This window comes from Tachypleus tridentatus, chromosome 13 (assembly GCF_004210375.1).
Source record: "Tachypleus tridentatus isolate NWPU-2018 chromosome 13, ASM421037v1, whole genome shotgun sequence".
NCBI lineage: Eukaryota > Metazoa > Arthropoda > Merostomata > Xiphosura > Limulidae > Tachypleus > Tachypleus tridentatus.
The window spans coordinates 105,123,485-105,149,208 of NC_134837.1; the positions used below are offsets into that span (position 1 = coordinate 105,123,485).

A 25,724-nucleotide genomic window follows, 5' to 3' on the forward strand; every position below is an offset into this window, starting at 1 on the left:
GTTTATCTTGTTCAAACAATATATATAAATAAAACATATTTACTGTGAATTTCTCTTGTTAAAATGTATAACTTTGGTAATGAGTAAAGCACCAACTTTCTAGTGTAATGTAATATTCATGAATCTGTAAAACATTAATAATTGTTACAGATAAACAGCCATTTAGTTTTAATGTTCAGTTGCTAAGAATTTTAAACAGGTTCTTGTTTTTTTTCTCTGAATTAAAAATGTTCATTTCATACAATCTTTTACTTTTTAATAATATTTTTCTTTCAGTTTTGCACTTAAGTTTATAGACTTATAGTGGAGTAAAATACATATATGAAAAAAAGGAAATTGTTTTTTACATCTGGTTTTTCTCTCAGTCACCAGGTTAAAGAAAATGTGTGGCAAAATTATATCAAGGTTCTTAAATTCTGTTACATATACTGTAGTATTTGTAATAAATTTGTCATACAGTGATCACTAAACAAGAGAGTCTAACATTTACTGCATGGAAAATACAGATATTTTGCAACTTTCTTAAATACCATAGCTATAAAAGAGCTAACATATTACAACTTTTTTGTCAAATTGAATGTGTGAGAGTTTTGTTTGCTTTCAGTTTGTTGCAGTGTGGAGGAGCTACTTTGATTCCAGTTTCATTACCATGCCCTAATCTACAGCTTTTAAAAAAAAAGGTTACACATGTATTTGTTGATCCAGAACAGATTGTATCTGTTAAGTCTCTTCTAAAGCTGCAGATATTGTGTATTAGCCCAGATTATATAAGAAATTTCCTTTTGCTGGTAAGTAACACTTGTAATCAGTTTGTGTTATAAATTTTATTTTACTTGCTGGCTCATGACATGATGTATCTGTAAAGTAATGAAATGTTTTCCAGTCTCTTTTTTTCTTTTGATTTCGTTCTTTCTAGGATTGGAGTTTTCAAAAGTTCATGTTTTACTTCAGATTTGCATGTTGTTTCTTTGTTTTAGGATCCTCCTCCTGCAATGGAGAAATTTCTCATCACTGTATATAAACCCATCAATGTTTTACTGCAAAATGAAGGGATCACTTGTAAGGACAAAAAACATGATTCTTTAAAGTCTCCTATTTCTTTTATTTCTCAAGGAAATTTGATACCTTTGTTGTCACCACTAAAGTTGTCACATTTATCTGTTGATAACTATCAAAATAATGAAAAACATCCCTTAATACTTGTAAAGAAATCAGCTAAATCTTTTAATGAAACTAGTTTTGAATTGGTGACAAACAGCAATTGTTTGAAGAAACGTGGTTATCCTTTTCTTGTTTGTCAAAAAACTGAAAACAACAAAAAGAATAAACATAAAAGTTCTAATGATTACTTAAGTAGTGCACTATGTAAGCAATTAAAATCTGAGGATAGTACAACATTCTCTAAGTCTCATGCAGCTGGGAAAACTTCTAAATCAAGAAATCAGAAAAAAGGTCTTCTACATGAGAAATGTCAAAAGTCCCTGTTAGGATACTTCACTTTACAGCAGCAATCCGGTATTAGGAAATGCCTGAGTACCAGTTTCCAATTGCCAGTGTCAGAAAACAAAGATAATAATAAAAAGGCTCATATTCCTGTAAATAATGTCAAAACATTACCTCCAGGATCTTCCAAAAAAGTTCTAGATTATCCAAAATGTGTTAAAACTAAACAGAATATTTCTTTAGGTTGCCTTCCTCAGTTAAAAAGCTATCATAGTGAATATCTTTCAAAGTTTGACTCTGTTAGTATTCAGAATTCAGAAACCAGAAAAGATGTGATACAAGATTGTGTGACTGAAAATGTTAATTGTGAGAATCCCTTTAAAACTTCTTTCTCTGGTAATGATGAAATATTGACATATTACCAAAACCATCTCACCACTTACCAGAGGGGCTCAATAGTGATTCCTCACAAAAAACCAGTTCATACTTTGCCCAGAGTTGACCAGAAAGTTCAAATTACTCATTCTCCAGTATTAGAGGCTTCTACAAGAACAGTGAAACCTGAGCTTCAAGATAAAGTTTTTAACAAAGTGAGTACATTTTGACATGTAGTTTCATTAAAAAGTAATTGTTTGTAAACATTATAGTAAGCTTTTTTAGGTGAGGTCTTTGTTTTATATTTGTTTTAATAGTAAGTTAACAATATTTTGGAATTGTGTAAGACTGAATTAAAATTATAGGTTCTACAGGAAATTTTATGGCAGTAAACTTTATTGTTTTAATTGTGAAGTGTACTTGTAGTTGTGTAAAGCTATTGGTCATGGACATGGGTGTGTGAAGTTTTTACTGTAATGTTTGTGGACGTGTTTCATCTGTATGTTACTTCTTCAACGTATATACCTATGCATGCAAGATTTTTAACTTTCCAATAATTTTTACAAATGCAACATGAAATTTTGCACAGAATATAAACTGCAGATAGTTGTAGCAGAGCCTCAAGAAAGGAGATAAAAGTGTTTTTGGAGGCTTATTGTTATGACTGAATCCATTTTGTTGAACTGTTATTAACATGTAAGTAGCCAAACAAACTTATGGTAGTCAGAGGAGGTTTTGGGGTTGTCATGATTTGATACATGAATTGTCATGAATAATAGTATGGACAAGAAAAAAAAAGTGTAAAGGAGAACTAACTTCCTTGCATAGAGAGCAGGGCTTTAATTTTTCAGTAAAACTGGCTAAAGTTACAATATTTCATAAGTCTTCCACCTTCAGGTATTATGAGGAAATTAAAAGTTGAGGTCATATATTTTGTGTATAAATAAAAGAGGACCACATTTTTTCTAAGGAGCAGATTTGGTGTTCTCTCAGGATTGAATATTGTTTTTTAAAATTAATTAGGACATATAAATAGGCACTGAAACAATGTGCAAATGTTTTGCATAGTTTTTATCTTTTGTGAATTTTTGCAGATAATTTACAAGTAAAACTAAATAGTTCATATATGGCTTTGCTTGTGTGTAAAGAATAGAACTGATTAATGGGATTAACTCATTTATATCACAAAGATAATCAACCTATTGAAATAACAGTTAATCCAATTAACTGAAAAAATTCTATAATGTGGCTCTCAAAATTAAGACAATTAGTCCACTGTAAATAGAAAAAAAATCATAAATGCATTAATTAAGATACATCAGGAGAAATGTTTTCTATTCTGAAAAGATTCTTCCACTTAAGTATGTAATTAATACGTAAAGTAGAGGGGGAATACAAAACAAAAACATTATAATCTTGGAGAAACATTTTATAATGACTAAATATTTTAAACCCTGCTGAACTAGAAAGGGGCCAGAGAGCATGTCATCAAGTTTGTGCACTTTCAAAATTTTACTGAATTACAGTATTACGAATGCATGTTAAACTTGGTATCAAATTGGAAATTATAAATCAGTGTTTAGTCTTATACATTGGTTAATTTCTTAATTTAAAAGTCAGTACAAAAAACTGTTGCTAAATATTGATGTTTGTGTATCATATTCTAGGTTTGGTCAGATAATGTTTTATGGTGCCTGCAATACAATGTGTGTAGTTTCATATGAAGTATAAACTCACATTTCCAGTATTTGTAAGCTAGAATATAAAAATCTTCTGACTTGTTTGCTAAAATATTGGATCTATCCAGCACTTCCTGATGTTAGAAGTTTTGTTTATTTATGCCTGCTTTTCTATACCTATAAATCTATAATCAATTGAAAACTGTACATTTACTCTACATAATTCCGTTAATGTTTCTGAGCTATTCATGAAGAAAACCTCTAATATTGTTATAAAGTTCAAATATTATGACAAATGTTATTTTCAAAAATAAATTGGTTTTTTTTTAGACCCTAATTCAATATGGTTGGGAAGCTTTGTAAATTACAGTAGCTTTTTGGTATCAGTATGATTCTTTAGAATTTTTTAATGTTCAAAAATGCATATATAAAGTTGACACTTTTTTCTCCTACATTCATGTAAATTTCGACAAGCCTAAACATGAGGAGTTAGCAAGTACAACTCACTAGTAAAAAAACAAGCAAACAAACTTCAAAATGTCATAAGTTATGGAGTTTGTTGTTTTCCAAATATTTTTAATTTACTTCTTTGTGTTTTAAGAAAAATAACTAGGATTTGTATGTTTATTTGTAAACAGTAATATATGTTTATACACACACTCCTGTGTAATGTATGGTAACAGAAACCTCATTGTACCTTACAAAATGTTGGAAACTACACATTTATTGGTTACTGTGTAAGCAGGGTAAAATATGAAACAGGATATTCATAAGCACTTTCACACTTATATTGCCACTAAATCCCAACCCACCAAGTTTATTAGAGTGGTTACAACTTTGTACAGAGGCATATCGAAAATATTTTCTCTCACTTTTATATAGTACTTTAGAGAATTCTTATTTCAACTACTGTGCGATGTAGATATGCCAATAAATTATACCTCACTGTGTTTTCAGAGCTGGGATTCGAATATAGTCTGTAGGAAACATCCAATTATTGGCCGATATTCAGATACCCACCAAGTTTGTTGAATTAGCCCAGATTTTCTGCAAATGCATAGCATAGGCATTTTATAATACTTTAGATAATTCTCATTGTAATCATTATACTTTCAACAAGTTGATAAATCATACTCCTCTATGTTTTCAAGGCAGGGAAAGTTCTGAGAATTGTTTTGCAAAAGCTTATTTGATATTAATGGTGTTGAATTACTCAGTGTGGTAACAGAACAGTGATTCCATTGCTTTATATCTGACAGGTTTCTACTTTAGCCACCAACAGTAGAATAAACATAGGAATTAGGGTTAAAAAGATTATCAGAAATTCTCAAGAGATTTGCTTTGGAACTTCATTGTCCATAATGAAAAGGCAGTACAACTTTTTTCATTTAGTTTCTAAGCTAACTGCTTGCAATAACTTTTGAAAAGTGTGAAAAGGTGAAAAGTGTAAGCTCTGACCATAAGTACTTTGTAATTTTGTGATTAATACTAACAAAACCACACATCTTGTTTTACATTTGAAATCTTTATTTTCATTATATTTTGATTATTTACCTATGACATGGTAAATCAAATATCTTACAATAAAGAAAGTAACAGATAAATACAAAGCTGTTCTGGAAATAAAAATGTTTGATATTTAGTTATGAGGTTTTTATTTTTCATTTGTTTTCACTATTTATTGTTATAAAAGTAATTAAATGTAAAACATAACAATTAGATAAGGTAATGAAAGAGAAATAATCTTCATGGAGTATATATACCAGCAACTTGTATGTTATGCTGTTCATAATAAAGTAACATAGTTACATATGCTCTACATAATTTTTTAATTGCATTGTGGTATTTTTAGTCAGTCACAAGTTCATAAGTCAATAAAACAAATATTAATAGAAGTATACTATTATGAGATTTAATTTATTTAGAATAATCATTTTTGAATTCCTGTTACAATTGTAGTTATTCTGGAACAAAACCAAAGTTATTTAGATTTATTTCACAACTTTTATTATTGTTATGAGATTGGCCAAATTGGCCAACATTATATAAAGACAACAGTGATAAATAAACAAATAAGAAATAAATAAACAAATTACATATTTATTTCAAACACACATTTGATTATTTAGAAGGACATAAAAATTATGCAAATGAAAGTTAACAATTTTCAAATAAAGAAAAGTATTTTTAATCTTAAAATCAAAATTACTTTGCATGTTGGATAGTTAACATTCTGAAAACATCTTTACAAAAAAAACATTGATATGTAGTTTTAAAAGCCTTGTGATATTTACTAATAATTTACAAAATTTTGTAAAGATATTCTTACATTATATAAAATTATAGTATAATTATTCTCATGGTTACAAGCTGGGTGGATGCAACCCAGCCTGTATTCGTAGGGTTAATGAGGTTGCAAAATTACAAGTAGCTTTTCAGTGATGTTGAGAAAACCCACTTGTAAAGAAAAATATATGTGTAGAAACGGCTCTTTTGGGTTGAGAAAATGTTTTATGTAGAGGAGCAAACAACGCTTCGTCCTTTGTCATTGTCGGATTCACAAGTAGCTTTCCAACTTAAACCTGAGGCCAAACTCAAATAATGATAAACTTCCACAGAAAGTCAGTCAAATAATGCTCTTTTAAAAAAAAATACTGTAGTATGCCTAACAATTTTGTTTTCAAACACCAATAGTTTGTATTCTTCAAATAATATAAAACTGAACCTTATATTTACAGTTATTCTAACTAGTCAAGTAATTGAAATATTACCACTATGATTTGTCATTATTATTATTATTAATTCAAGTTTGTGCAACTTAATCACTAGTCATGACTTGTATATATAAAAAAAAAAAAAAAAAAAAAATTAGCATTTCCATTTATTGATAAATAATTAAATGTCCTTTTACACTGTGTTGTTTCTAAATCTCAAATCATAATTCTTTATTGTTGGAGGTGTATAAAAATACTGATTTTATATTGTTATATATAAAGTTGGATAGTTAACTTGTTCAATCAATTTGAAATTACTATGTTCAGTTATTCCAATTATCCAGTAAGTAACATATTGGCTCCCACACAACCCACCAGTGAGTCTTGCTCTGATTTCTTTTTAATGACAACTTGTTGACTGGGACACAATGACTACATATACACTCTTCCTCAAATAAAAAAAAAAAAAGTAAAATGACTAGGGGGACCCTGAAAACTATCAACAAAATAGGCTTTGGAGCCAACATGTTAAAATTGTGATTAAGAAAATAATTAATTATAATTATTGTTACTGGTTGTTACTTTTGACATTTATTTCATCTATCCTGTAATAGAATTATTTGCATTATAATTTTTGATTAATTCAAGTTTGTTCAATTTAATTCATTGTTATTGTGATGTTTAATAAGTTAAGCTTAACAAACATGAATTAAGTAAAATAATAATGAAAAATTATAATTCCACTCTTTTAATTATGTGAATAGCTGGAGTAATTTGAAAGAAAATGTGACCAGTTGATTTTTGCAATATTAATCATTTTATTGGTAATTTTGGTTAAACAATTAGTAATTGATAAATCAAGTTAAGCAACTAGTTCTATAAACTACCCAAAATAGTTAAGATAATTTTTTCCTCATAATTGCTTGATCTTACTCTTGTGTTTATTTTCTCATAATTGAGGGATTATTGAATTTAATTTTTGGTGACTACTTAGCAATATTAAGGTTACTGATAGGTTTGTGTTGATATAATAATGGTCTTTAAAACATTTTCTTAAAATATTTTAGGTCTCAAGGTCCTCTTGTAGTGAATTATCAGGACACTATACTGCTATATTTGAATCTTGTGTTGAGGAAAATGAGTTTATGAAAGCTTTGAATTTTATGAAGTCTGTTGTATCAGAAAAGAAGTATCCACAGCTGCAGAGCATTAGCATGATTTTGTATATCTTGCAGGTAATTTCTAGTTGTATATGGTATAAAACTTGTTTTATTGCTATCTGATAGGTCCCTTAATTTTCAGGATGGAAAATATACTTGTTTACTGTGACTATTTAAATATGGGAACTTGTGGTATAAAACAGTGTATATTATTAAACTATATAACAAAAAGTGCAGCAGGTGAAGAGTTTATGCACATGTAACTGAGTGTACATGTGTATGAAGTAATCTTATTAAGTGTTATGTACATTTTGTGAAAGATAATGCTTTCAGAAAGACAGATTGCTTACAAAGGAAATCATTGTTGTGGTTTTTGGATTATTTACTTGCTGTCTTCTAAGCCATTAGATTTGACTTTCTTTTGTTTATGTAAGGCATTTTTATATAGTTAATATGAACTTTTGATCACAACAAGTGGTGTAATAAGGGTTAACACATTAGATTTATGAGGCATCTGCATATCCTTGTATGAGTTTGTTCCTAGAGAAATAAAGAATCTTTTATTAGTTCATAAAAAATTCATCATAACTTCAGGTGTTCAAACAAAAACACTTGTAAATGCATAAGCATATAAAACATTTGTATGTTGGATTTTAAAATAATCTCTTTATAAATAGGTAACCACAGAAAGAAAGATTGCAATTTTAGCATATCAGATGTTGTCAGAACTGCTCTTTCTCCATCCTCCTGTCACTGACACAATGTCTTCCTATTACTTTAAAGCTTTCTCTCTAAGAGATCATCAAGAGGAGTCACCATGGAAACAGCTGTTTGCAATTGTGAGGTTAGTTTCTCAAACTTCTAATGGAGTTAAAGGAAAATTTTAACCTGAGGCTAAAAGTAATGTAGAATAAATTACATAGAAACTTTACTATTTTCTTATATTACTAGAAATGCTCTTTAACTGTGATTATTAAGAATTTTGTCATCAGAAAGTAGAGAAAACTGAGTAGCTGAATAAAAGCTTAATTCTTGCATATTAAATTTAACCACAAAGGTAGATAATCTTAACCTAAGAACTAAGAATATTAATTACTAAGCTGAAATTGGTAAGTCTTATCTCTAAAATAATGCAGTTCTTTTCCTGTATATTTGCATTCATGCAGGCAGCAAAATATGACATTCAAATAATCTGACTACTCTTCTTGCATTGCAAAGAATGCATCATTTACACAATTCTTCACTCTTCCACCTTCCACATTATTAAATGTGCATGCATCATGGGATCTTAAATAAGCTCTACTTTCAAGTGTAATTCTGATTTATTGTTATTGTTCATCCTATGCAGTTTTTTTCATGATGAATTTTGAAGTTTATTTTATTTCTAATACTTCTGTTAATGATAGAAACATCCCTTGCTGGTACAAAAGTAAGTCTACAGATTTACAATGCTAAAATCAGGGGTTCGATTTGCCTCACTGGTCTTGGCAGATAGCCCAATGTGGCTTTGCTTTCTGAACACACACACACACACACACACACACACACACACACACACACACAAAATAATAGAAACCTTCTGGTTATTTCGAAGTTTTATTTCAGCAGTTCTGGTGTGTAAAAGGCCCTGTAGCTGCATTATCAGTTTTTATTAGCAAGATGAAGCTTCTACTGAACATATTACATCTTGAACCTATTTGTTACATTGAGGGGTTTAGTGTTTTGTTATTTTTATAATTTTTATTTCCCCCTCTTCCAATTTTATGGTTGATGCATCTAGAAATAAAGGCAATTTCCAAAAACCCCATTTGCCATACATTTATCACTTTTTTGGTCTGCTCAGTTTTTATTGTAAAGTTTATAATCTCCAGATTTTCTTTTCAAGGTAACTGCCCACATGGTCTTCTGCCATGTGTGTTAGATCAATATTTTTAACTTTGGTTAATGACTCATTTTACAACTCTCAGCTCAGTTATTAGCTGTTAGCTATTTCCTTTCTTTAGCTTCTTTTACTCAGGTGCAAATGACTGCATGACGTGTTTGTTTTTTCACAGCATTCACTGACCTGATCTTTGTTACCGTATAACTTGCTTGGTTTTATGAGTTACTAGCTCATAGAGGTATTTTTCTAAATGTTTCACCTTTCCCCTAATAGTTATGGTGACTTCCAAAGGGCCTCTTTCTTGTACCTTTTTATTTTTAACAGTATATCTTCTGAATTTACTTCTCAATCAGGGAAAAGCTTGTCAGCAGTTGATCTTGGCTCTGGTTTATACATTACTTCAGGTCATCATCCTAATTTTTGACATCCAGTTAGGCATAACCATCCTTCTGCATTATCTGCTGCTACTTCTGGTATGACCAGTTTTCTGCTTGGAAATTTTCTTACTCATTTTGCTCCTTTTAAGTTTTATGACATGGAAGCAAGTGGGATGAACCTTTCTGACCTACACACTTACCTTTTTCCCTTCCCTGAATATTCTTTCTGAAGTATTTTTGGGAGCCATCTAATATCCTTTCTTCATCTGTGGGACCTTTGGATTCATCACATTCTCCAATTTAATTTTCCTGAATATTTTGTCATGATCGTCTACTATCATTTTTATATGTACAACCTAATTTGTATTAAAATTTTGGGTTGGGACATTTAACATATTTTTTAAGGTGTTTGTTTTTGTTTTTTCATACTGCCAAAGAAAGAAATCGGGAAATTGAAGACTTGTATTACATCTTTCCTGTTTATTGTTATCTGGACATTCTAAGCTTTAAGATGGAAACTATAAGAATGTTATTAAAATTCATTTGTAAGATTTTTGGATAATAAAAGGTGATATCAGAGACATTTATTTACATGCTACAAACCATCAGTCTTCTCAGTAATTTTTTTTAATTTTCACCATTGGGGAGATGATCATCAGTTCACTGTATTTAATATCAGGCTGGCTTCAGCATATTAGATCTTCATGCGTGTAGACAAAATATTTGCGACACACACACACACACACCTCCCTCCCCATGGCCAATAGGATTATTCTCTTTCTGTTTTCACTTCAGTTATTGACTTGTACTAAAGTGATTAACCATTCAGTTAACTTCATTTCTGAGGTGGATCACTCATGAATCTAATTCTCAATTTGTTCTTATTCAATATTTGACTCTGAGATTTTGAGTATACATTTTTCAAGGAATTATTTACATGTCTTCTTTGGCTGTGCAATTCATGGCATCTTGGGTGTGCCTCTCTCTCTTTGCTTCCATCTGCCAGTGTGTCTTATCTGAGTTAGTGATGATGACTTCTATAAGTTTTTTTCTCTTGAGTTGTGCACATATGAGACATCTTGAAGTTCAGTGAACTCTGTAATCAGACTTGTTGTCTCTGAGGTTTTCCATTTCTTCTGGCTACGTTTTAAAGTGTGGCTCAATCAAAAATGTTTACCAGTATAGGTTTTTTGGTTTTTTTCCACTTTTATCCATATTTTGATCTTTTCATAGATATATCATAAAACCTGAAGTATTATATTTGAGTAACTTTGTCTTTCAGACTTCTTTTTCTCCTCAGGAATCCCTTTCTCGCACCAATATTTATAAGCTTTGGGCCCATCAACATGTTAAGAGTTTTGAGTTTCTAACCATTTTATACCACTACTTTGTTTTACTTTGCACCAACAAAAGGCTTCTACATTCTTTCTAACCAAGATTTCATAAAAGTAGGTTGTGTATTTAGTCTGATTGAAGTTTCATATTTTTTTAAACCTAAATGCAGCTTAGTTTCTAAGGTTAATAAAGTTAGTGGAATTCTATGGTATCAGTGAAGTTATGATTTTTTTGGTTGTTCAACTGTACATATAAAACCTAAAAAAAAAATTTTTTTTTTGATATCCTCCATGTGTGAAATTCTAAACAGTTTAGCAATCTGTCCAGAAACAATGTTTGTTGTATAATGGTTCTTTTTTCCTGTTTCAATAATCTCCCTTTTTCTATCAAAGTTACATAAAATAATCCCTTGAGAAACATTTTTGTCAGTGATTGGCCATGATTGTTAAGCTCCACTCAACACTGCCTGACTTTTTTTTCCCCTTTATGTACCTCCTTCTAGGTATAAATCTTTTGTGCTCAGGGTAGATGTTTATCAGCATTGTATTTTAAAGTAATTAATTGATTACTCGCTAAAGTGCTCACTCAGTACATTGGGAAAGATGTAAGGAGTCCTAAGGGTATATACTAGGTTTTGGTTACTAATGGTTATTTGGTTTGGTAGTTACAAGCAGAAACACATGCACAGTCTTGTCAGATAATTAGTTAATTAGTTATGTGTTATTTATCTTATGCCATGAGCAAATATGAGCCAGGGAAGTTCACAAACTCTTCAGTATATTGTTCTTATTTTCGTCTGTACATTCAAACTAATAGATCCAAACTTATCTTCCATGCTTAACTTATACCATAAGAATTAACACACTGTTTATTAAGTATCAATGTCTTTTACATGAGTATTTAAGAGAAACAAATAAAAACCTTTCACTAATAATTCTGAAACATTTTTCTCATCGTAACTGAGTGTTTAAAAGAATTTATAAATGTATTAGCTAACAAATCATCACCATTTTGAATTTTGATAACATTAAGCCATTATTTGTAATGCATAATAAATTAAAATGTTTGTGGAAAAAACATTTTTTATTTAAATTATTTCAAGAATAAATAATTATTTTTTATTTATTTTATAAGCTGTGCTTTGCAAGATGGAAGTGTTGACTCTTGTATAGAACAGTTTAATAACTGTCTTCTCTTTACTGTATGGATGGAACTCATTCGGAAAAACTTTGATGCATATGTAAAAAGGTATTTTTTTTCTTCCTTGTATGAATTGTAATTTGTTAAATTTTAATTTATCAGTTATTTGAATGAAATTAGTGGTGCTAAAAATATGAAAATCTCAATTTAAATTATATGCTATTTGTATAATTTATTTACATTAACTTTGTGTGGTGCTCATAACAATAATTGGAAGTGATTTTTTTATGTTTAAAGGTACCAGTAGATTATGATTCTTAATTACATAGTTTGAAATGAGTACAGATAATATTTAATACCCCTTTTATATCATGGGTCAGGATTGCCAAGTTGTTTATATATGCCTAACTGTGAATTTGAGGGTCCAAGTTTTGTGTCCAGATATCATAACATCATGGTTTACACTTTGGAGTTGTGGGTGAATTATAAGAGTTATGGTTATTTTCACTTTTATGTTAAGAGTAGCCCAAATGTTGGTAGTGGGCTTTGTTAACTGATCTATCAGTTTCAAACTGGGGATGGTCAGAAAAACTCTTGTGTGACTGCACAAATATTTGGAACAAAGAAATTCATGTAACAATTTTTATTATATTTGAAAATAAGTGATGAGACACAATCATTTGTTTATTGCTTTGAAAATCAAAAGTATTAATTGTTGTTCTGACACTTTATATAGTATAATGTGTATTGGTATTAAAATGAATTGTAACCTTTAAATCTATGACTTCAGTTCCTTTATGTTAATTTACGTTTTTTTCCTGCATATTTTCATTGTTGATTCCTTTGTTTTTGAGCTACAGTTTTTTTGTTTTTCATTGGTTCCTTTTTTTTCATTCTATAGCCTTTATCTGCATTGCTTGTCCAGCTTTAGTCTGTTGGGCTCAACTTGCAGTTTGTGAGTCATGGGATTGAAAATCTTGCACTGAGCATGCTTACCCTTTCATTTATGAGTGTGTTGTAATGTGATGGCCAATCCCACTATTCAGTGATAGCATGAAGTCCCAAGAGTTAATTGAGGGTTCTGCCAGTTAGTTGTCTTTTGTGTGATTGGCAGTTCCAAATCATTTACAGCAGCAGGTGGCTATAGCAATCTCTAAAGCAAACAAACAAGTTTTTTGTCTTGCAATTTTATTTTAGTTTTCTTACACTTCGGATCTTTTTTTTTTTTACGGTTTTCTTCTGCTCGTTTCTTAGTTTTTTCTGTTTATTATTTTATCTTGTTTGTAAAGTGTCAGGTCTTATGGTGAAACAGAAATCTTACAAAAATCTTCATTTTTTATCCTATTCCTTCTTCTATTACTTGCCCAAAATAAATAAAAACCCTATAAATCTGAAAGTAACTTGTGTTTTCACCAAAAGCATTGTTTCAAAATGTTTTATACTGTAGTCATAATATGTATACTATATATACATATGTCGGTGTGTGATTTTTGCAGAATTTTTGATGTAGGAGAATAATTTGCACTTCATTATGAGAACTTCATGGCATGGTCTCTGTCATAACATAAAAAATAATGGATTTAGTCCAAAAAATTTCCACACTTATATTTAGACTATTGTTGTTGGCAAAACCACAATATTCCATATATTTTTTGGAAAAAAGGAACTTTTAAAAATACCTTTATTTCTGCAGTGGAACACTGATCTTTATTTTTGTCAAAAGGCTTGTTTGTTTTGTCTGCAGTTTTCTTCCAATAGTTACCGTGTCTTATTTCTTCGGGCATCTTCCAAAGGTTCATTTGTCTCTTTTCTACATGTTTCCACTTGCAGCTTTGTGTTCTTTTTAGTTTTTTTTCTAGTTGTGTTTTTGCTGTTTTTTGGACTTGTTCCTCTGTTTAGTTTTTCTAGTTTTATTCACTTGTTCCTCTGTTTTAGTTTTTCTAGTTTTATTCACTTGTTCCTCTGTCTCATTTTTATAGTTTCATTCTACTCATAATCTTTTTTCTTCAGTATTTTCTTTTTTTCTCACTGATTCTTATTTTGTTTCTGCTTTTTTTCTGTTAGTTTCTTTATCTTGTTTTTTTCATGTTTCTTCTACTGGCTCCTCTGTTTTCTTCCATTGTCTTTTTATTGTTTCTGTCATTTTTTTCTTTTCACTAGATCCTTTGTTTTGTTCCTACAACGTTTTTGCATTTGCTGTTTTCTCATGTTTTCCAGCTTTCATCTTTCAATAATTTTATTCCACTGAAGTCCTTTATATTGTACTTTTTTGACAACTAAACATCTTTGTCTTGTTTCCATAATACATTTTTCCACTAAATCTCATTTATTCTTTTCCTGTTACATTTTGTTGGTTCTTTTGTTTTGTTTGTTCATTTCTTTAAAGTTTTTTTTCTTGTTTTGACAGTATTCTACACAACTTCTTTTGGCTAATTTTTAGCCTTTTTTTTTTCTTTTACTTACTTTTTTTGTTTTTAATGGCTCTTGTAAATTTCACTGGCTTATGTGAATTCTAGGTCCATTGATCCCCATAAAGACATCACTATTCATAAAAAGCAACCTCTTATTGCCAAGATTATTTGGTCTGGTGGGCTTCAGTTTGTTGGAAGTGTGAATGCTGTTTGTAGGGAACTCTTCTCCTTATTGGCTGCCAGTTTGTTGAGTAAAGAAAAAGGTGACAGACAGGTGTGGTCCGTTTGTTTCTTTAATAAGCATATGCACCAAAATTCACATGTGCAAAATTACTTACTTAAAAAATTCTTCTTGCTAATTGTTCTCATTAGTTATAAATATTAAAGAAAATTCAGTTGTGAAATGATGACAAACAATTTTCTTTAAATAAGTATTAAATAAAAGTAGAAAAAATTCCATGAATCCATAAACAGGTGTATGTAATTTTTCTCACATTCTTGTGTATATGTTACTAAAGTATTGGTTTTTGATTAAAGCCTACTTAAGTTACAGTTTGTTCTTGTATTCACATTACATTCACTCTTTTAGCTTTCCAGGTGCAAGAAGGGTCTTGAATAATTTTAAGTCCTTTGTATTTTGACTGTAGCTTAGAATGCGCATTATCACTGTGGAGTTCAGCTAAGAATATATCAGTTTGTTTTCACTTTAGTAAAATAGTATTTTGAAGTAAAGCTAGAATGTATTTTTCCTTTTTCTTGATCTTTTGATTTTAATTTGATATATTGGGTATTAAGTTCATATTTTATGAGGAATAATCAAAAACAAATGGGAAATTTTCTGAAAAGTTATGTTTTAATAAAATCTGACTTTGATTTTCTTATAAATTTTACTTAAAAGTGTTTTTCATCACTATGTTTTGTCTTCTTCCTAGAAGTTAACTGAAATATTTTAAATCTCACCAGATGAAACCTTTGCTGTTAATACATGAACTTGTTGGTATTGTTGCTGAGTGTGTGCATTTTGCTGAGAGAAAGCCTTCTCAAAAGAGCTTCAGTATTGGTCCCCAGTGTCTTCACTTTGTGTCATCCTTAGTATCCAGTTGTTCTGCAGTGTTAGAAGATGTGGGCATACTACAGGTTTTTTTGTCAAGTATCCAACCATTGTGGCTGAAACTTTATGTCTGTGAGGCTTTACTACAGAATAGTCAAAAGTTTGTGTTTGTAATGGGGAACCTTAAAAGTTCGTTATCTTTAAGAAAAATAGTGAGTATAGGCTTGGATAGTAAAATGAATACTACAGTTGTGATTTGTAACTTTGAATGTTGTAAACGTGGCACTGTCTTTTACCAACAAATTATCACCATATAGTGGCCTATATGTAAATTAATAACATTACTCGTGAAAAACTTGTGCTGTAGATACTTTTAAACCTTCTTTCACAGTATTTGAGTTATATTGTTAAAACATTTAACATGTAGTTAGTTTAATTTTAACCAAAGTTTCAACCAAGTATATTTCATTCAAACTTTTGTTTTTTACAGGAAAATCTACAGAATATAAACTTCCCTAAATTATATTCTGTTTTCAGTGTTTTATCAATAACTTGCCAAATACAACTATTATTTCACATTCTTTTGTTTGTATCTTTTAATCAATATTATGGATTGTATCTTATACCCAATTCTAGTTTTGATTATTTGTTAATACTTATTTTCATTATAATTAAATAGTAGTATCTTGAAAGTGAAAATGTAGTGAGACATTTGTACATACTTTGTGCAAGTGTGTGTATCCAAGCTGTGTATTGATATAATTAATAGAGTAAATCTGTTGTTGATAAATACCTAGTGAACACATTTCTATGGTGTTTTGTTAATTGGCAAGATATGTTTTTGCTTGTTTTTCATTTGTTCTGGTTTGTTTTCAGTTTACTTATATTTCTAGGGATTTTCATTCATTCTATTTGATAGTGCAAAGTACAGAACAAAGTAAAAATATTGGTTTGTAATATATAACATCCGCTTACTTTGCTATGGTAAATAATTTGTGTTCCAGCTATCAATTATGACAGGAATATTTTTTCTTGAATGTTTTCTACAACATAGAGGTATTGGGTCAAAAATTGATTCTAATGTTTATTAACAAAAATGGTATGCAGCACATATGTTAATATATTATTTTCTTTTGTATCAGATTTGTAATACTTTAACAGATTCAGGATTTTTAATTATGGTAATATGATTTCATTTTCTGAAAAATATTTTAAGTTTCTATATTCTATATTTTTTATATTTTCTCTATTTTGAAGCTAAATATCATTTTCTGTTGTGTTTCAGGTCACTTGTTACTTTTTCATGATTCCTTCAAAATACTGTGAGATGTTAGATGAGTCTGACACAATAGTGGCAGCCAAGAAGGAAAATAAAGAAAGAGGAAGGTAAATTATTTTTTTCCATGTGCTTTACATTCTCACAAATTTATTCACTTTGTTTACTAGTTAATAGAACTAATTTTTATACTTCTTTTAGGAGCTTTTCTAGGCAGCCAAATATTACTAGAAAGGATGGATCTCTTTCAACCCTATCAAAGGTTAACAGAAGAAATGATAAAGGTTGGTCCCAATTTTTATTGTGTTGTTTGTTTGAGTCATAATTAAACTGTACAAGACTGATATAAGTCGTACCTCAAACTGTATGTGACTAATTGCCTATCATCTTGTGTGTGTAAATGATTCCCATGGGTTTAGGGAAACTGAAAAGCTAGTGAATTTTGTATTTTTTGTTTGAAGCCTGGAAAATATTGGGGGATTTCACTTTACAGATAAAAAAGAGAAAACTTTAGCGAATTCCATGTGATTCAGTGGATACTTGTAGAACATAAATCTCAAAAAACAATTTCATTAATGTCTTAAAATTGCATACTGAGGAATTCAGGTGCATTTTGCATATCAGTATTATTTTTTTTTGTCAAAAATATTGTATATTTATTAATCCTTTTATTTGCCTTAAATTATTATGGAGTACAAAGGCAGATATAATATATTACATAAACATTATTAGTTTCAATCTAAACAGTACAAAGGCTTCATCTTCCTAAAACTAGGATGAAAGATCATTTTATTAAAGTGTAAAAGCCTTTAAAGTTATTACTTTTATTTTGATCTTACACATTTTGTTGCTTTAATAAAACCAGTCGTCATGTCAGCAGTCACAGGAAAGATTGGAAAAATGTCAAAAAGAAATGAACATTTTACTTCAGTTAAGGATTGGCAATATGAACTCTTTGTTTTATATCTGTACTTGTGATTATTTTATTAATTATCAGAAATGATTGGTGTTTTCCAGGCTTGTAAAAAATATAAAATTTACTAACTTTTGTAATGCAATAAAAACTTGTGTGATATGAGTATTTACTATGCTGTTATGTAACACATTTATAACCACGTATCTGGAAGACACATTTCACACACACAATAGACCTATGAGAAGTGTACACGTGAAGAAATATATAATTTTATAAAAGCAAACATGTTTCTTTTGTGTGATCAAAACTTAATAACAGTAACTGTAAAAATCTAGTGTTGGTTATGCTTCAATATTACTTGCATTAAAATTTTAAAAAAATGTTTTATATGCAATAGTATAGACCAGGGGTGGGCAATTCCATGGCCAGCTTGAGTTTGGGAATCAACTTTTTTCATCATTTATTTTTTTATTGCAAATTTGGTAATCAGCAACTTTACTGCCTCACTTCATTGCTAATGTCGTGCACTTCATCACTGCTACAGATTCTGCCCATTTTGTAACATCAGTCTGGTTTAGGTGTTTGTTATCGAGTGTGCATTGTTTTGCATGTGATTGCAAACATATTTTTATTCTGTAACTTTCAAGTGTTTAAATATATTTTGTTTTTAATCCCATAATATGGATAAGTAGAAAATACAAAAATGAAAGAATCCAGATGATGGTGAACACTCAGAAAATAAAGACAATTTAACTTATTCTGGAATTATTGTCAAAAAGAGAATGCCATGTGACTGGAAAAACAGGAAACCAGAATTTGATGAAAGTTGGGAGTTGAAATTTACAGTGATTAAAGCAAATAATAAGCCAGTGTGTCTTTTGTATAACAAAGTTTTTAGGAATAATAAAGTATGCAACCTTAAGCAACACTTAATTTTCACAACGAATTTGATGTAAAATTTCCAGTTAATAGCAGAAATTGTGTGAATGAAATTAGCCATCTGAAAGGACAACTTCATGAACAAAAGGAAGGTTGAAAAAGATTTTTATCATCAATAAAACTAGTTATATTAGCTAGCTATGAAGTAGCTTGGATTCAAGCTCAAAAAAAAAATCATTTTCTGATGCTGAACTAGTAAAAGAAATATTGATTGTCATCATTGAAACTTTGTTGGAGAATTATGATTCAAAAATAAAAGATATTCTTCAATAGGTAAATAATTTGCAACTAAGTCAAAGAACAATGCACCACAGAATGCTAGAGTTAGTGAAAGACATAGAAAATCAGTTTCTTGAACAGCTAAAAGACTTTGTATTTTTCTTTATCACTAGATGAGTCAACAGATGTTTGTGACACTGCACAGTTGATAGTTTGGATTTGATGTGTAATTTCAGGTCTTCAAGTGAGGGAAGAAATGCTTGGCCTTTCTGGATTATGCAATTGAACAGGTGGAAAAAATTTATTGAAATGTCAAAAAAATTTAATCTGGATTTTAGAAAAAACTGGTTTCTGTCACAACAGACAGTTCTCCTGCCATGACTTGGGGTGAAATTAGGATTTGTTTCTATTTTGAAGCAGCATTTAATTAAAAATAATGTTAAGTCCATGTTGCCATCTTTCCATTGCATTTTGCATCAGGAAAATTTGTGTTCAGATGTCTAAAAGTGATGTATTGAAAAATTTGATGGACATTGTTGTAAAACTTGTGAATTATATTAAAGAGGAAGCTCTCTCATCATCGACAGTTTGTTGAGTCTTTGAAGAAAAGCAGTGACTGTTCTTTTGATGATCTTACTGATTTTGCAAATGTAAGATGGTTAAGTAGAGGAAAAGTATCTGGAATGATTTACTTCTGCATTTCCTCAAATAAAAGAGTGTTGTTGAAAAAGGTAAGATTGAAAATTTCTCTGAAATTGAAACTTTGTCATGACAGTGTGATATGATGGCTCACTTGAATAATTTTAATACAAAGCTTCAGGGAAGAGGTAAAATAATAAGTGAGCAATCACAGTCTATTCATGAATTTCAATTAAAGCTAAACCTTCTTGTGGAACAGTTACAAAAGAATGATTTGACACATTTTGCAAAGTTGAATAGTTTTCTAGAAAATAATAAGGATTATGATTTCTCTGATGCTAAAGATGATTTCTATGGAAACTGGATCAAAAATCTGTCAAAAATTTGAATCACGTTTCTCCGAATTTAAAAATTTAAAATGGATATTTGAATTTTTGCATGATCCATTTCAATTTGCCTTAGGAAGTTTCAGTAAGGAAATTACATCTTTTTTGTCTTTGGATAAGTGTGAATTTGAAGATGAGATGCTTACCCTGCAAAGTGTAAAACACGCATCTCTGTTCTATCAGAGCGATATGGCTCACTATTCTGATAAATGAGAGTCTTCCAAATTTAAAGATAGCAATTTCAAAATTATTTTCCATGTTTAGATCCACATGGATGTGTGAGTCAACATTTTCTCTGCTAGATTTTCTCAAGTCTAGATACAGATCTTAGCTAACTGACATAAATTTAGAGGCAGAGCATAGATATTAAGCCAAGTTTCACAAAACTTGTTGATGAAAACCCCCATCAATTTTCACATTGAAGGCTAGTTGAAATGCAATTATTTTGATTAAACTAACATATTTCAATTTTTTTTATAGTGTGGCCAACATTGTTTTCATTAGCCACAGTTGTGGCCACCATAAAAAAATAAGTTGCCAACCCCTGCTAGAGACAAATGGTTAAATAATGTTTTTTGTATATATTCAATAATCTGTGAATAGCATGACCAATAATATTGAAATTTAGTAAGGTAACAATTAAGTAAACTGACTCTTAACATGCAACCTGGCTTACCATTTATGAAACAATACATGAATGGTGTTTTGCAATTGTAGGTAATAATTTAGTTATATATAAGCATAGGTGAAATAATATATTTTGGCATGGGAACCATGCCTATTATTTAATGTTAAATTTTATCTCTTGTCTGCCAAATATTTGTTAAATTTTCTCCAGTCAGTGAAATTAATTCTAGATTTACTATCACATAAATTAATAACTCGTGAATAAGACTACATCTGAAACACAGACACTAACAAGATGACAGTTGTTGAATGCTTTTGAACAAAAGTTAGAAAGTTTTGGTAAATTATTTATAATGATAAAAATTGATATGTAATATGACTGTTTAATATATTCCATTGCAATACACCCATAGCTAATTACCTTAAGGTCAAATTATACACACCTCTATTAGCAGTAACACAATCATCATAGGCTTAATGCTCTCATGTTAGCCCATTTTAGCAAAATAAATTTTGTTTAAGATACCTTTCATGTTTTAAAAATAATAAAAATAAACAGTATTTGTTTTATACCTTACTGTAAAAAGTTTTCTCTTTATAAATTCTGTACATCTATTTCAAAAAGACTACTTGTTGGCTTTTTCTATTTGGTTAGGGGCAGATGGCATTTTATTACATTTTATGAATTTATGTCCATAAATTTAGAACAAAACTGTATTTTGTAATTGAAACTTTAGTATTATATATTACTTGTTGGTTTTAAAGTAAATGTTCAGAACAAATTTCTAAATATTAATTCTTTTGTATGTGTCATATGGTACATTGTCTTCTGCATATCCTTAAATTGTGTTGTGGGCATCGTAAAATGTGAAGGATACACTTTTTAATGAATTAGAAACTCAAATTACCATTGTTAAAAAGCTAAAATACAAAAACTTGCTACTTTTTATCCACTGCTGGCTAAAATCTTGAGGCCATTGAACATGAAAAAATATGCATTATACATTGTTAGACTCAACCACTTATTTGATTAGAGCTTTGAAAGATGGAAATAAGAAAAGGGAAAATAAATATAAAAAACTTTTTTAGCATTTAATAGGGAAAATGTGAACACTAATAAATTAGCCTAAGTAGTAGCTGGTCAAAAGTTTAAGACCATACTGAAAGAAGCTTTAATTGGTAAACATGTAACGAAATTTAGTCATTTGTGTTCAAGCATTAGCATTGTCAACATCTCCCACTGACAACTCCTGTGTTACATTGGGTAAAAACATAACAAAGGCTGAAAAGTTGACAGTTTGAACGTGGCAGAATTGTCAAGCTGCAAAAGCAAAGTCTCTTTCAACGTGCCATCCCTGGTGAGATTGGACGTAGTAAAACTGCTGTTGCAAATTTCTTAAAAGGGAAACAGAATGATAATTTGAAGTAATCAGCCCAATAAAATGTCACCGGCGTTGAGCAGGAGGATTTGATGTGTTGTCTGGCAAGACATCAGCCGATTGTCGAACCAGGTTAAGGCCTTTATGGACACAGAATGCAGCTCAAGAACAATACGACGGCATCTACGAGAGAAAGGCTTAAAAAACTGTAAACATGTTCAAAACATCTCAGTTAAACTTTGCTGAGAAGCACCAAACATAGGACGTAGAAAAGTGGATGAAGGTTTTGTTCTCTGGTGAGAAAAAATTTAGCCTGGATGGTCCAGATGGCTTCTAATGTTACTGGCACGATAAGGATATTCCACCAGAGACATTTTTTTACATGACACAGTGGAAGAAATTCCATTATGATCTGGGGTGCTTTCTCCTTCCATGGAACAATGGAGTCAGGTTATACAGGGGCATCAAACAGCAGCTGACTACATTGGCATGTTAGAGAGCATCCTTATTGAATGAAGGTTCTCGCCTGTGTGGAAATGGCTGGATCTTTCAGCAGGACAATGCTGCAATCCACAATGTCCCGCAGGACAAAGGACTTTTTCCTGACAAATAACGTGATTCTTTTGGACCATCCAGTGTTTTTGCCCGAACTGAACCCTATTGAAAATGTTTAAGGGTGGATGGCAAGGGAAGTCTATAGAAATGGACGTCAATTCCAAACAATGCATGATCTTCGTGAAGCCATCTTCACCACTTGGAATAACATTCCAGCCAGTCTTCTGCAAACACGTATATTGACCATGCCAAAGCGAACGTTTGCAGTTACTCGCAATGACGGCTGTGCAACTCGTTACTGAGACCTATTGCTGGGCATTTCCTACCCTGTTTAGGACTTCTTTTTGGTACAGCCTTAAACTTTTGACCAGCTAGTATTTAGGCTAATTTGATAGTGTTCCCATTTTCCATATTAAATGTGTAAATTTTTTGTATTTTCCCTTTTATTATTTTCATCTTTTGAAGCTCTACTCAAATAAGTGGTTGAGTCTAACAACACAAAATGCATATTTTTTCTTTATGTTCATCAGCCTTAAGATTTTGGCCAGCAGTGTATTTACCAAGATATTTGTATTTAGCGAACTCACCACAGTGGCTACACCCACTATTTCATTTTAAGTACTTGTTTAAAGCCAATTAATTTCTCATTTTGAAATGTGTAATCTTTTGTCTTCCTAGAGCATCTATTTAGATAAAGCTGTTATGAACATTGAAGAGTTTGAAGTGTGATCAGGGCAATATTCTGATAAGAAATGAGATTTTTAAAACCCAAATACAGTTTAATTTAGAAGCCTTATAAATTACAGTGGATTTTGTTTGGCATTGGTATATTAATATATAATCTTTTATTATTCCAAAATGCATATATAAAGTCTGCAAAAAGTAATGTTTTACATCCTCACCAAGAGTAAGTTGACAAGGCTTAGCTAGTACAATGCATAAGTACACAAAACTTTGTAACAATGTAAGTAATAGAGACCCTATTTCTATATATATTTTTATTTACTGTTCTATGCTTTAAGAAAAATAACCAAAAGTTAAGAATTTATTTGTAAATAGTAATAATATATGTATAATAACTTGAATGTTGCTGTACTTTTCAACATGCTGGAATGCTAGTACTAAGATTAAAAAGAACAAAACATTTATTTTTAGTCCACATCTATGTTATTCAGTATGGTAACATGAGCTGCACATATGCAACTTGATTGGCAACTTTTGTGGCATGAATGCTAGTTAAACATAGTTCAAAAGTCAATAAAATAAAAAAATATATATAATTTGTTGTATATTGTTATAAGATTTAAGCTGTTTAGAATAAACAATTGTAGTGTCATGTTACAATTTGCAGTTATTCTAAAAAGAAAAAAAGGTTAGAGCTTTTAATTTTTAATAGTTATGAAGTTGATCAAATTGACAAACTTCATATAGTTAGGATAGAGGAAATAACAGATAAAATAGTTTTTCAAACAAAGAAAATATTTAGAAAGATTTAGAAATTACACAAGTCAAATTTGATAATTGGCAGATGAAGAAAAGTATTTTTAATATCAAAATCAAAATTACTTTACATGTTGGATTGTCAAAATTTCAAAAGCAAAGATTCACAAGTAAATCTTTAATTAAAGTACATAACTAAAAGTCTTGTAATATTCACTGTTAGTCCATGAAACTTCATGAAGATGTTCATACATTATTAAACTATAAAATTACTGATCTCATAGTTACTTTGGTAGTAATGTAGTAGGTGAAATACACTTGCCCCTAATCAGAGTTAATCTCTAAATTTATTCCAGGACAGTTTATAGTTTCAAATTACAAGTAGAAGGTTTTGAAAAAAAGAAAAATTGCCAAAGTAATAACTTTAACAAAATAAATAAACAAGCAGGGTAACTGGTAAAAAAATAATTAATTTATGCCACATGCAAAAAAATGATGTATTTAGATTATTTTGAAAGCATGTAACCAAGGAAGGCTTTTAACTTGAGTTTAGGAATTTACAATCTGTGTAAGAAAGGAAAAGTGTACAGAATAAAGGTTGAAAGGAAGAAAATAAACCCAGCTGTCAGAAGTTAGTTTATTAGCTTCATAAGATTCTAAGTTGTAAAACAAATATACACTTGGTTGAACTTGACAGTTTTTAGCATCACCATCTTTCACAATTCACCACATATGTAAACAACTGTAGAAAAACCTTAGATTTGATATGTGTAACATAAAAGTTTAGCTGAACTTTTGTCAAGTTTGATTATATCTACTTTTAAATTAAAAATTATAGTTGTGGATACCAAAACTTTAAATTAAGGTTAACAGTTTATATTTTTGTTTATCCAAAACAAATGGGAATAAACTATTTGTCAAAATGAAACTCTTAGTTTGAACTATTTGCTTAGTTTTGTATGTGGTGTGAGAGATGCCTTTTTTAAAGTTGATATCATTTGCCCTTATAAAAAAAATAAATAAATAAAAAGATATATAAAGTTGAACAGAGTTTTAGTGTTGTTACTAGATTACTTATTACTAGATTGACTTTTATATGATGTTTTTCTATCTCCTATTACTCTGTTCAGTGTAATGTAAATTGTCTATCTTCTTCTGTTTTATTAAATTTGGTATGCACCTTTGATGAATTTTGGAGATAGTTGCCAAATCATGTTCTAGTTCCTCACCATGGATTTGCTGCTTTCAGACTGGTAAATTTGATGCCAAGCTCAACAAATCCATGAAAATATACCAAAATTCAATGTTTTGTTGTTATTAATTTTTTATTTAGTTACTATTGTTTTTTCTTGGCTGTCACTTTTGTAATATGTTCATTTTAGTGTTGCTTTTATGTGGTACTTTCTGTATCTGTGTTGGTAAAGGACTTGCTGCTCACCTGATCATCAGGCTCATTAATCAGTTACTTTCAACTAATTGAGTATTCTTTTCTATATCAATAAACATCAATGTGTGTGTGTTTATCTCTTCATTGGAGATTTCCACATTACTTGATTAATACAACTTAACATGGTGGTACAGAATGACAAGGAAAGTCAAGAGGGTGTTAACCAATGTATATAAATAAACATCAATGTGTGTGTGTGTGTGTGCACATTATACATTTCCACATCAATTGGGACAACTTAACACAGTAATACAGGATAATATAAGGAAGGGTAAGAGGGTTGTGCTGGATTCCCATCTAATCTTTATAAATAAATGTCTCTGTGTGTGTATTT

At 30.1% G+C, this 25,724-nt stretch overlaps 1 protein-coding gene across 3 annotated transcripts in view; it reads left to right on the top strand.

The window, feature by feature from the left end:
* Positions 1 to 25,724, top strand: part of LOC143237379 (uncharacterized) — a 47,495-nt gene that overhangs the window by 15,545 nt on the left and 6,226 nt on the right. For all 3 annotated transcript variants that reach the window (XM_076476572.1, XM_076476570.1, XM_076476571.1), the window contains exons 5-13: positions 605 to 788; positions 978 to 2,033; positions 7,279 to 7,446; positions 8,049 to 8,215; positions 12,100 to 12,213; positions 14,622 to 14,790; positions 15,480 to 15,779; positions 16,853 to 16,953; positions 17,045 to 17,127. In XM_076476572.1, the coding sequence (XP_076332687.1) occupies positions 605 to 788; positions 978 to 2,033; positions 7,279 to 7,446; positions 8,049 to 8,215; positions 12,100 to 12,213; positions 14,622 to 14,790; positions 15,480 to 15,779; positions 16,853 to 16,953; positions 17,045 to 17,127 (2,342 nt within the window). The remainder of the gene's footprint in view (positions 1 to 604; positions 789 to 977; positions 2,034 to 7,278; positions 7,447 to 8,048; positions 8,216 to 12,099; positions 12,214 to 14,621; positions 14,791 to 15,479; positions 15,780 to 16,852; positions 16,954 to 17,044; positions 17,128 to 25,724) is intronic.